Source organism: Stegastes partitus, unplaced genomic scaffold, assembly GCF_000690725.1.
Source record: "Stegastes partitus isolate 25-593 unplaced genomic scaffold, Stegastes_partitus-1.0.2 Scaffold538, whole genome shotgun sequence".
NCBI classification, from domain to species: domain Eukaryota; kingdom Metazoa; phylum Chordata; class Actinopteri; family Pomacentridae; genus Stegastes; species Stegastes partitus.
This window is the reverse complement of record NW_007578269.1, coordinates 325,643-339,305: the sequence shown is the minus strand read 5'-3', so window position 1 is coordinate 339,305 and position 13,663 is coordinate 325,643. Positions and strand designations below refer to the sequence as shown.

Here is a 13,663-nt window from a genome sequence, read left to right as displayed (position 1 = left end):
GAGTTTAGCCGAAGCTAAACGTAAACACAAATGTCACAAATGATGCAAAGCACATTTTGCTGCACCTTCTGTGTGAACATCCCTTGAGGTGAGGCAGGATGTTTTCCGTTTAGCTTTAAAGCCAGCCGGTCTTATCATCGTTAGAGACCAGTCTAAGAGCAAAGCGAAGGTCGTTACATGAACATACCAGCTCGTTAGTAAAACTGCAGCAGTCTGAATCGATGCCTGCTGGTGTGATGATGCTAACCTTCTTGGTAGCATCATGTGAGTGAATGTGTTGGGATTAGAATTCCTTTAAAATGAACAGGCTTATATCAAACATCTACACTTGAACCCTTTTAGATACCACCTCAGCACACATTGTTTTACATACTCCAGGTTTATTATCCCAGCAAGCTCTTAATGCTGTTCCAGAAGCTTTTTTTTTCGCCTCGCAAGAAATATTGAAGACTTGTTTTTGGCATAAGAGCAGGGTGCAAACTACAGGGGAGCCAGGGGGAGCTTGGCTCCTCTCAGACATGGGTTATGTAACCCTGCTGTCTTCATCAATCTGCTGAAGTGATGATAGGCTGTCATTCAGACGTAGATCATTTCTACATTAATGCTCCTCACAGCTTCATTCAGGAGAGACCAGTGCACAGCATTTGTCACACACGCGAGACCTAACAGCACATCAAGAGACGCACAACTCACAAAAACACACAAAAATAAATAAATCTAAAGTAAAAGCGAGTCTACTGAACATTCTGTCTGTGTGTGATGATAATTTGTCTACAGCAACTTAAAACGTGTTGTGGTTGTTATTTGGCAGCTTGTTCTTATATTTTGGTGTTTAGGTTGCTGACTGGCTCCTGTTGCATCTGTAGTTACAGGAAGTCTCTGTTGTAGCTAATTAATTCACAACAGCAAACATCCAGGTGTCAGACTGTGTGTAACAGGTCATTAGAGGAAAATATCTTCAATCAACGGATCAGAATTTACAAAAGAGTAAAATACAAGCGTCCCACAAGATGTGGAGGAGCTTTGGCCTCCAGCTGAGGACAGATGATTGACCTCCAGGCTGATGAACTGTGACTCTGTGTGACAGCTCACCTCAGTGATGATACGTCCTGATCAAGTCTGTCCACCTGTCACACATCATTTAATAACAGAGTGCACACACACGACTCTCTCGCTTTGGTGCTGCAGGTTCTTAATAAAGCCAGTGGAAAGACTCCTACACACAGCTGGAAGCAACCCACTGAACTTCACAGCTGCTGTTAGTCAGTCACTGGTGAGTCCTCTGACAGGCAGCTTACATTTTTATGGATATTTCATTTTGTGATAGATGTGAAATTGTAGATTAAAGAGAATGAGATTCAGGCACACAAACTCTAAAAATACTGACAGCGTGCTGTTTTTGTCGTCACCACTGAAGCCTGGTGGCGTCTTCTTTTAAAATTTAATTTAATTAAATTAGTATTAGTTTAGTATTTCCTGATACTAAACGTTGTAAAACAAATCAAAGAGCAAATGGGGCTGAAAACACAAAGCAACAGATTTTTTAATAAGAGAAATAAACGGTCGCTTCACGAACTGCTTTAGAAATGTTGTGAAGAATGGGAGCGTTCCCTAAAAGCCACGGTGTAGTTTGCACACTGCGTAAGAGGTTTTACATCTAAACAACTTGGATGGAAGCAAATATATCAGCAGCTTCAGTGCAAAAACTACCAGCCCTCAAAAACCCACAGAGGTGAACTCCTGGTGTGGACAGAGGCGTTTGGTCCTGTGTGATGAACTTTCTCCAATAAGGAACCGACAGATTGAAAGACAGATTGATAGACAAATAAGACAGATCAGTACATTAACCCACGTGTGAGAGACACAGACTAACAGACAGACAGACAGTCAGCCGTCGCTGAAATGCACTGATGTTGTAGTTTCACATGAACCACTAAGATTGCTTCGAGCCAAAATGGCTCCTGTGAGCCGCACAGCTATGATCAGAAACTAATTCCAAACATTTAGATTTTTCCGTCTGTAAACAGAGAAAGATGTTATTGTTGCATAAAACGATCATGAAAAACAGGGCAAACAAACAAACGTAAAAAAACCCAAAAAGAAAACCTTCTGAGGATGTCACAAATTAGAAAATTCGTCTGTTGCAGTGAAATCTGATCAAATCTGAGGGGAATTTAACACCCAGCGAGCTGACGGAGACGGCAACCGCTCTTAAATAGGAAGCTGGTTTTGCCTGAGAAATATGGATTCCTTTGTTCATCCAGCCAGTGAGAGAAATCAGATCACACGTTAACATCCATGTGAAAACACAACAGGTAGACAGATAGGCAGAGCACAAAGTATAGGGAGGACAGTGTGCTTCCTCGCACCGCTCGCCTCCGAGGGCTATACTTTATGCCTCTGCTCGGCATTCCTCGGTCACAGAATAGACAGTGAGGCTGGCAATCAGATAGACTGATCAATAAACAGTGAGTATCAGAACCAAGCCAAGCCCAGCTGGAGAGAACAGAGAGGGGGGAAGGGAAACAGAGAGACAGGAAAGAGAGAAGACAGAGGGACAGCAGCTGGCTAGATTTACACATACATATATATCAGGCTCGTGGATGCAAGACGAAACAGGAGTCACACACCTTCGGTTTATGACTGTGTGTGTGTGTGTGCGTGCATTTCCATTTGTGTGTGTGTGCGTGTTCTTGTGTGCGTCTTCCTCTGTATCATCCATGTTTTGTGTGTGAGAGTCAAAGACAGGGACAGGAAGTGATGTAACCAGATAAACAAACAAGACAAACAAACAAAAATAAATAAATGACATTGCAGAGATTGAAGACAATAAGACGGTACAGAGAACAGATACATCGAGCATTGAGAGAGACCGGAACTGAAAAAAACAAAAAGGAAAAGACAGGAAAATTATAATGAAATGGAAGAGTAGAAAAAAACCAGAACAGAACAAAGCAGAGTGTGAAGTGGTTGTATTTTGGGACAGTAAGGCCTTTATTAAGTCCTTGGCATTAATTACCTTTATATCCTGAGAATAGGAGAGGGCACGAGGGAGAGAGGGAGGAAAATTAGGGAAAAAAAGTAAATCGAAACAAAAGCAGCACTGCGAAATATACTCTGTGTGATGGATAGATGGAGGATGGCAGCCAAAGGAAGAGGAGGGCAGGAAGGAAGAGCCGGGGTCACGGAGGAGGTGCAGTAATAAACCTGAACAGCGTAAACATGAACAGATCTGCTTTCATTCACAGCTCATATCTCACAGGGGAGAAGAGGAACAAAAGGCAGCTGGCAAAGAAGAGAAAGCAAAAAGGTCGTCAAACGAAAGCTCCTCCTCTGATCAGACATAACGAAACAGGAACCTGTTTGGACGTATGTTCTAAAGCTTGAGGCGCAGAAGGTTGAAGCAGCGACGACCACAGCTGAGCATGAAGCTCCACAGGACTCGCCTGCATGATGCACTCTGTGGTTCCACTTCCTGTCTGGGAAATCATGTTTTCTCCACTAATTTGACAAAACGGTGCCGCTAGCACCTCTGCTACGGAGAAGAAGCAGCCGGCTAGTGGCGTTAATCTGAATGACGGGGATTGTACGTGTTTGTCCATCAGAGCTGACACAGAATTCAACAGGGAACTGATTTAAGGCCATTAATTGTGTTTTCATGTTGGGCTGTAACCTTTGGTTCTCGTCCGCTGTTAGCAGCAGCAGCTAGCTTACGCGGCAGGATTTGAAGTATTAATATGGAGGTTTCAGAACTAGCTGCAGACTGACTAAACCAGGCCCGTGTCATGTGGATCCAAGCTGCTCCAACCGTGAGTTAACAAGCAGTTTGTAATTGGAAATGAACAGGATTTTAACTTTTGGACACTTCAGTTAAAAGCCAAACGTATGAAGTCACAGCACATGGGAAGTGTAGAGATTAGATCTCAGATGTCACACGGATAATTCTGGGGTTTCAGCGTGCAGCGGGAGATTTTATAATAACAATAATCATCATTTTAAAAATAACAAGAAAAAAATTAAGAAAAAGAAATGTGCTGTGAAAATGTTGGTTGATGAAACCCCCCTGGTGGTTTGGTGAAGTTCACCAATAAATCATATCTGCATTAGCTTTTTAATGTAAAAATAACATTTGCCAAACGTTGACCCAACGTTTTAATGACCAAACCTCATCCTATATAATATATATATCCAAACAGTGATCTCTGTTCTGTTTGCTGACATTGCTCACTGGGTTTCGCCAACACAAAACAAATCTGGAACTACAGTCGTGACTCGATAATCCGACCCTTGACAATCCGACAGCCTTGCTATCCGACATAAAAGAAGGTTTTACATCTAGTGTCGGATCATCGAGTCATGAATGTGTTTGAGAACATTTTCAGGGAAGAAAAAGAAACTGAAGTGAAATCTCTTACTATGTGGTGGAGGTTGTTTTAGCACTGTGGCATGAGAGATGGACTCTGCCTTCATCACTGGTGTATGTGTGAAAAACACATCTGCCAGCAGGCTTCTTTGTGTTTCGGATGCTTCAGGGCCATGCAGCCTGCACCTTAGCATCATTCTTCAGTGAAGCCACATGAGACACAAGTCTTACCATGTTTGCATAGCAATGTGTAGAAATCTGAGGAAGAAATACTTTGAAAACCACCGACATTAAACAACATCTGACAGAATAATCCAATGTCAGCATCTGTCAGTCAGACAGTGTTGGTGCTGGAGGGGGGCGGAGTCACTACATCAGTGTTTTACAGTATCTGGAAAACTCTAATTCTGACCATTCCTATTCCTTTTCTAATCAGTCTCCTACAGTTAACAGCAGCGAGGCTGGAGCATTCCCTCTAGAGGTGGAGCGTGTTGGAGGATGTGTGTGGTCGACATATCGCTCGGTTAATCGTGCTCAGCTGAGGCGGTCGCTGCTCCGTCTTTTAACCTCTGCTGTCCCCAAACTGTTCCCTTATAGTCTAACAGCCAACAGAGATATCAATTTATAAAAAAGCTCTTTAGAAAGGTATCGACCAACTGCACTTAGTTAATAACAAAGGCCGAGAAGATCCAGAATCATTTTTTGTCTCTGTGCCGCATAATTACGCTCCATTTCTAGAACATCACCCAGCTGCACAGAAGGAGGCTTAAAATCACCTAAAATGATTTTAACACTATCACGGTGTGACGAGCGTTTCATCCTTGTGCTCGTAATTAAACGAATGTCCCGACCGTGTGAGTCAGCTCACAGCAGCTGAACCATTTAGACCAGTGCAGGTGTTTATCCAGTAAGACGTCACAAGAAGGCGAAGGCTGGATTTAAGCATCGACATCGGAGACGTTCGACGTGATGTTCGTCTTGTTTGCTCAAAATAAAAATATGTTGATTGCATTTTTAAAAGCAATCGAGAATGTCAAATATTACAACGTCAAAATCAATCAACAAAGACAGTTCAGTGAGTTGCAAAACCAATATTTTTTGTAGCTATTTGTCCTGTTTTTGCTAAATTTTCCTGCTTTCTGTGATTCCACTTGACAACCAAGATCACTGCCCTGCTCGTAGATGTTTACTGCGGCGACGCTAACAGCTGGACAAGAACCTTCAAATGCAAAATGTTATTTATGCCGAATGTTTTGCAGCTTTTGATGGATCTACTGCTACGACGGTCAGGGTTGGCTGGAAAATGAAATTCTAGACAAGACATTCAAACCCAAAAAACAAGAGCAGCTTGTTCTGAGAAACCAACAAGCGCTGTACGCTAAAACTTTAATTGTGCTCTGGTTTTAATTCTATTACACCTGAAAACAGCCAAACCTGGTAGGAAAAGGAAAATGAAGCCTTTGTACATTTTTACTGAGGACATTATTAAAATCCTGAAACGTCATCAGAGCAGGTGAAACGACAGCGGTGGCGAGAGAAATTTAAATAAATAACCAATAAATAAATCAAACAACCTATCAGCCACAGCTTCACGGCTCACAAAAGGATGAGGGGAAGAGAAAAAGCGAGTGATGAGGAGAAGAGGAGAAAAAGAGTACAGTACCTTTTACTCTAATGTCCGGATTGTGAGCTTTGAGAAGGAAGAGGGAGAAAAAGAAGAAGAGAAAGGTAGATAGAGAGATGGCATTTAGTCCAGGAAACAGGCAGCGGCAGCAAAAAGAGCTCAAATTAAATTAGACACAAAGAGGTTCAGTCAAACAGAGAAAAGGGAAAGAAAGGCTGAAAAAGAGCAGAGCTGTGTAATTGATAACCTCATTCACTGGAGAATGAAGAGCGCCGAGTTTTCAGGCTCCAAAATCAAGCTGAAGGCGTTCACATGTATTTTCCTGTTAACCACCAGACTGATGCAGGCTGGGCTATCTCCACACTGATATCTAAACACGGCTAATTAATGAAACACGTCTCGGTGCGGTCGCAGCTTCCAGCCACCGACACGTGATGGTAGAAGAAGCTCAGACGAATCCTTTCCTCAGCCGCACAATCCGTCTCTGCAAACAGGCTGTTTGTTGGCTAAGCGTTGGAAATGGATTTCTCCTCATCTCACTGTTATGTTCTCAGCGTCTTCCCCGTCCATGTGTGTGTGTGTGTGTTTCTAAGTGACAATAACTGAAGCCAATTTGGAGCTCCTTCCCAGCGATACTGTAGCTGCCTGTCTGTTTGACAACAAATAGCTTTTTAAGTGAAGGGCTGCAGCAGCCACAGAGCCACCCGACGACTAATCGGTTCCTCTGTTTAACCACCACAACGCAACATGGACGCTCCAATACGTGACTTCTGCAGAAGTGCTTTGACATTCCTGAACACCTGTGCAAGGTGAGACTTATCAGATAATTTTGCAGCTTTTAGTTGCAGCCTGTCGACGTCCAGACGTCCAGGCAGATGCTCATTTGTCCATAAAAGTTTTGCACAATGCTGCGTATTGATCTTTAAGAAAATAAGCCTTCCAGGAGTGATAATGCACAGAAATGAGCAGATAGAGTGGAGCTGGTCGCAGCACTAATAGCTGGACTGAGGTAATACCTACAATTACCGCCTCACAGCTCTGAGCCTCAGACAAACAACTGCAGACACGTATAATATACAGAGCTTAAGAAATGTATTAGACCACCACCCAGTGTGAGGTTTATACCACAGCTGCCCTAAATTAGCAGCATTGGTGATCATTCTGGTTCTGTAACGGTCAATACACCAATAGGTAGAAGCTCTTTAAGCAAAATGATCATTTTAATGGTAAAATATAATTAAAATTGTTATCCATGGATTTTCAAATTTACTGTTTTACAAAAACAAAGAAGAAAAAAATAGGAAAGCGTGTAATTATTTCTTGATTAAGATGTCAGATTATAGTTATTTACTTGCATCCCTGAAGAGAAAAAAATAGTTTTAGTGGTTGAATGTGACGCTTGATTCCTGTCTGACTTCTCAGAGAAGTCCAGGTTTGGGTATAAAAGGTGAATTCAGTTTGAAATTCCTCGTTCCTGTTCAAAACGGTGAAACCTTGAGAGCTCACTGGAAATGAAAGAGTCACATTAAAGCTCTTCATGATGCTGGATGGTCTCTGAGAGTCACTTGCTGGGACTGGTTCTTATAAAATGCTCCAAGGAAGAGGCAGGAAAGTTAACTGAAGCACCTCAAGATTTTACGTCCTAGAGACAGAAGGGAGACCACTGCTGGTCTTCAGGCAGAGATGAATGCTCCTAGACCAGAGTCTGACAAAGTCTCCAGAATGATGGAACAAGGCTTAGAGGGAAGAAGAGCTGCTGAGAAGCCTCAGTGAGGCCTGCAGACATCCAGAAACGCCTCAGATGTGCCAGAGAGCACAAACACTGGACTGCTGATGACTGGAAGAAGGTCCTCTGAGGTCCTGGAGAACGTTTTGATGCCAGATGCAGCCACAGTGGAACAGGCTGGAGGTTCCATCATGGTGTGGGGTTCTATATGTGAAATCAGCGCGGGCAAGTTGAAGTGAAAATCGACGATATCATGAACCAGAACGTCATCACAACACCTTAGTGCATCATGGATCCCTTCTGGACTGAACCTGACTGGTCATGGGTTCATACACCAACCAGACAACGAGCCCAGCAGAACTTCAGAGCTGTGCAGAGACCATCTGACCCAGAAGAAGGAATCTGGAGTTCTGGAACTGATGGATCGGCCCAGTCAAGGTCTAGATTTGAATCCTATTGAACAAGTTGGGATGTAGTACATTCACAGATGGATCGCAAAGAGGTTTCATCTAAAGCGAGTCTGTGGAAACATCTAGAAACTATCTGGAGCTCAGTATCGACAGAGACTGTTGAAGAGTTCATAACAACCCAGCCAGCAGCAACACGAGCTGCTACCGAGGCCGAAGGAGGCCAAAGGAGGCCGAAGGAGGCCGAAGGAGGCCAAAGGAGGCCGAAGGAGGCCGAAGGAGATATGAAGGTGTTTTTATTATGTGTGAAAAAGGCCTATTTAGTTGTTTTAGTTTGGTTTCTGACAACAAAATAACATAATCTCAAGTCTTTTAAGTCTTTTTGTTTTTAAAGGTTTCTAAATGATTTATGTTTTCTCGTTTTTGTGACTGCTGGTCAAACATGTTCTAGCGCCGCATGTCGTGAAGCTGAAGTACACATATACCTTCATGTCCATGACTTTCAAGCAGGAGTCAACCAGAGTTTTAAATCTGATGTTTCAGGAGCACCAGTCATGACGCACAGCAGCACTGTCAGAGTCTAACAAATGAGAAGAAGGTTTGCTAACAGGCACGGTGAGGTCACACCGACCCTGACCTCTGATCAACAAGCACTCATCAGGGTTCTTCATCGCTGCTGCACTCGAAGCATTGGGTCGCCAGTGGACTGGGGCTCTGGGTTCTGGTTTTGTTTTCATGATTCATATATGTAGGTTTAATATCTCTTTTCAGTTACTTCCTGTTTTATTTGAAATCTCCTTTCTTTGTGTGTTGCTCATGTCGTTACTTCTGTTCTTTTTTCCTCCTTTCGTCTTGTTTTCTTCTCGTCTCCTCCTCGTGTTCACCTGCCTCCGGTTTGTACTTTTAGTTTTTTGTGTGTCTTTATTTCTTGTTTCCGTTTATGCCGTGCTTCTGTTGCCTCTTTGGATTTTTCGATGACAGTCAGCGTTGATTTTTGTTGATTTAATACCTGTCACTGGCGTCCATAACTTCGCGATCCATGACATCATACAAATGGACAACCCAACACAATAATGTCTCTGGCAAATACTGTACATGTGAGACAGACATGGCCACAGCATGGCGCTCATTTTTAAATAACATTCTGAACAGACAGTAAACCAGGATATGCTTCAGGTGGGGATACCTCGTCACTGACAGGTCACCACCACACGTATGTTCCTCAGGTTACAGTGTCCATATTTTATAAAACGTTTATGGCCTAAGGCTGCTGCCGGCATGGATGCATAAAACAAAGTTAACGATAGCATTTCTCAGCATGCCGGCCAACCCTTATTGATTCTACTTTTAACAGCTTCAGTGGCACTTTTGTAGCTCCAGTTTTACTGCACGGTAGCAACAGCCGTAACAAACACGGACATCAACATAATTAGGAGCATCGTTTTCCTCTAATCTCACACCGGCAGCTCGAAGAAAAGCTCACCAATGCCCAGGTTTTGTCTGGGTTTCCTGAAGGTGCTGCGTGGGTCCAGTTAAAGCTCCTGAAGATTTTCTAAACCGTGTGAGTGCAGGTATGGTGTTAGAGTTAGGGTTTGTCAACGCAACTTCACCAAAATGCTCTCCTCTCACTGTTTTGCACAAACACCATTTTCCGTGTACATGTCTGTCTCACACTCCTCTTTCCACCATTTCCTTTGCTCTGTGCGTGTGTGTGTGTGTGTGTGTGTGTGTGTGTGTGTGTGTGTGTGTGTGTGCGTGCGACCCACTCACCGATATTGCAGTGCTCCCCCGTCCATCCCTGGTCACACTCACACTTGCCCTCCTTGCACACTCCGTTCTTGCTGCNGTGCGACCCACTCACCGATATTGCAGTGCTCCCCCGTCCATCCCTGGTCACACTCACACTTGCCCTCCTTGCACACTCCGTTCTTGCTGCACAGCGGGTGGCAGGCTTTCTGGTCGCACAAGGTTCCCGTCCAGCCCTCCTCGCAGCGACACACGCCGCCGTAACACACACCGTGACTCCCACAGTCCACCTCACACACCTCTGTCGGAGACGCAAAGGGAAAAAGTTAATACGCGCTAAAACGTATGAAGACGGGCGTGTATTTATGTGTATTTACAGATTTGTGGAAAACTGTAGTTTAGCAAATGTGCAGTTAAAACACACCACTGCTGTCAGCAGATATTAATTTAACAGTTTAGTCGTTACTCTGATCATGTAAAATAATTCCTCCTTCAGGTTGGGTGCTGCCTAACGAGCTGGTTAACCCTCTGATCGGTACCACCTGAACTGCACACATACTGTCAGCGCTGTGCGTCCCTCTATCGCTCCTTCAGTGATGTATTTATGTACCAATAACAACAGTTGCTCATTATATTAAGCCCATGCATGATTCAACATGCACTTAACTGAGAAGAGCATTACAGGAGAGCAGTCCTGGTTTAGACAAGTTGATGAAAAATAAAAACAATTAAGATGTTCCTGCAAGCCTGGTCCGTCTTCACCTGAACCGGACTCTGCAAATGTTCCACCTGCACGACTAGTGCAACACAAACAGTGGTCAACATGTTCATTAGCGTGTTCATGTGTGTGTGTGTGAGTTGCATGTGTGGAAAACAAGAGATTAAATTCCACATTTGCTAAACCCTGCACATCAGCCAGTGCAGTGCTTCGGGGTGTGTGTGAGTCGAGGTGTGAGCGTTCGGATATTTCGATCCTGAGAAAAGGTCAACAACCAGCCAGAGGAGAAGGCACGTGTGTTTGCTTGTGTGTATACGTTATTTCATGTGTGTGTGTTTTACAGAGAGAACACACTTAATTGCGTGTGCGTCTGGTAGTTTTGACAACATTCAGCACAGCAACCCGAGGCAACACGAATAGATGTGAGAACGCGTACACACTCCGTCTCATCTTTTCTTTGTTTCCATGTCAAGCCATCTGCTACTGATCTGCATTCCTCCTCCTGTTTGGTTTTTTTTTTTTCTCACCTCCTTTTCTGCATCAGTGCTGTCACTTCAGGTCTCCCTCTCTCTCTCTTTATCTACTGTTTCTCTGCAGCACCAGAGAAGTGAGATGGTCCTCATCAGAACACATAACTACTCTCTATTTTGCCGACGAGCGACCTCTAGTGGCTGATTACGCCTGGTGTCGGTCAGGAGGCTGCAGGGAGGAGGTTGTGGCGGATGCATGGATCAACAAAGCTCACAACAACAGAGACCGCTGTTTGCTTCCAAAACTCCACTGACGCTCAATTTTGGGTTGAACCACAACCACAGTCTGCCTTTGACCTCTTTAACCAAACCTTATCCAAAACAACCGGATGAATGATCTGACAGCTAGACACGTTTCAGAGTGAAGTGATGTTGTGCCAATAGGAGAACCAGAGAGGCAAAGAACATCTCAGAATTCCTAGGATACATTCTCTGTTTTCACCACCGATTGCTTATTAAAGATGGATGTAGCCTCTGGTGCTGGGAAGTGGAGCTAACGCAGCAGCGCTCCACATCTGCATTCTTTCTAAAGGCCAGAAGGAGCAAATCTCCTGGTTACAAACAGACATTTATTTGTATTGATGTCTGAAAGAAAATTGTCCTGAAGCAACAGAGCTCCAGCTTGAAGCTTTCTTCTCCTCGCAGAGAAATGATTTGACTTTCTGTAAACAGTGACGTACGGTTTTCTCTTCTACAGTCGTGCCTCCAAGTGGGAGTCACGCCTCTTGTTTCTGGGTGAGAACTTTTTGAAGTACCTCCACAGGATGCGGGTATTAGCCACCACTCCTTCCTGCTTTCTATATTTCACTGGTTTCTTTGCAGTGGGAAACAACCTCCAGTCAACATCCTGCCACGCTGAAGTGAAAAATTATTGGGCTTTCTCCTGTTTTGATTTTCTTTTTTTAATATTTCATGTAAAGTCTATTTGTTAGCAGCTGGTTTTATTCACAGGAGCCAAACGTTTATGATGCTGTCAGACACTCTTTAAGAACAAAATCCCTTTTAAACTTGTTCAGTGATGAAGCTGTTGTTTTCTTTTTTATCTGCCGAACATGAAACTTCTGTGCTATTTTTTCACGCCGTCCATGCTGCTGCTCTCCGACTCCTCGGCCCGCCAGGAGCCCGCTCGTCTGTTTGCAGCTCCTACCAACCACAGCTGCAGGCTCTCCAGCACACTCCAAGTCATCTCCAGACCGTAACACTCCTGTTTGAGCGTTTCTCCGTTGGCCGCCGGTTAGTTTAGGAATTGATTCGGAGAGGTTACTGCTATCACTAAAGTCTTGATGCGGTTTAGCTCCTAGCTGTGTCACTGACCCGGCGCATCCTCACAAGTTTGAGATCCGTCAGCACCACTCTCCTGGCTGTTTCAAACTCTTGGATAACTTGGAAATGTGGACATGTTTTTGCCATCATTGTACACAGGAGTACACTACACTGTGAAGCTAAGCCCAGCTAAAGCATCTTTAATCACCTCTTAAATCAGAATTGTGTTTACAGGTACACGTTTTGCATAATAGACTGTTTCATTCACCTGATGTCTTGTTAGTTGTTCTACAAGCTCCGTATCCCATCTCCTCTGTTTGTTCCTGCAGGGTTGCATCACTAACACTGCTATCTTAATTATGTTCTTTCTTTAATTGCTTTTTTGTTTTTATTTTATGCTGATCCTGCTCTTCTTTATCCTCTCTCTACAACACTTTATTAATTATGGAAAATATTACGAGATGCTGTTTTAACAAATGTCATGAAAATACAGCTTATTCTTTCTACAGATTCAGTAAAAAAAAATCAGACAGGAACCAAACAGAAAGGCAGAAAAAACGAACCTAAGGAGCAGTCCGGCCCGGTCCAGTTCTGGTCGCAGGCGCACGTGCTGGTCTCTGCATTGTAGGTGCCGTGTCCTGAACACTGGTCTGGACACATCGCCTTGGCAATCTCACAGCTGGCGCCGCCCCAGCCCGGCTGACAGTGGCACTCTCCATGGATGCACACTCCGTGGGCGGAACAACTGGGGTCTATGCAGTCCACTGGAGACGATGGAGAGAGGAACGGACGTTAAACCAAACAGCACACGTAGGAATCACAGGCATGCACATGTGCACAGCTGCTTTGTGTTTCTGCTCACTGCAGACAGCTCTGATTGGAGATTCAGCATCTTTATGTTTGCCAATATCTGTAATATATCTACAGTTCTAAATAAAAGAAATGATGAGCATTACTCCACCTGGCCTCCCATAGATCATCACACAGTGATAAATCAGATGATGAATGTAGAAAGTAAATGGAATGAACTGCACAGTTTGGACATCAGTACCTTTGCTATCATCTTGCAGCCATGTGTGTAGATGTCAGATGTATTGGAAAAGAAACTTCAAGATTAACATCATTTATTTAAACTTAAGAGCAAAAAATTAGCAGCTGACTCCCAGTTTGAGTTTTATCGCTGCTTCATTTTTTGCAAAACCAGTATTTTACTCGTGAATGTTTTACTTATGGGTTTCCATAAAGGTGGCGGCGTGCATGGACGCTGCGCCCCCTTCAGGAGACAA

At 43.8% G+C, this 13,663-nt stretch overlaps 1 protein-coding gene across 1 annotated transcript in view; it reads right to left on the bottom strand.

The window, feature by feature from the left end:
- LOC103361835 (teneurin-3-like) overlaps window positions 1–13,663 on the bottom strand; it is a 234,735-nt gene that overhangs the window by 79,100 nt on the left and 141,972 nt on the right. The window contains exons 14-15 of the mRNA XM_008288031.1: window positions 12,941–13,141; window positions 9,982–10,167 (exon numbers count right to left, since the gene is read on the bottom strand). Coding sequence (XP_008286253.1) covers window positions 9,982–10,167; window positions 12,941–13,141 — 387 coding nt within the window. The remainder of the gene's footprint in view (window positions 1–9,981; window positions 10,168–12,940; window positions 13,142–13,663) is intronic.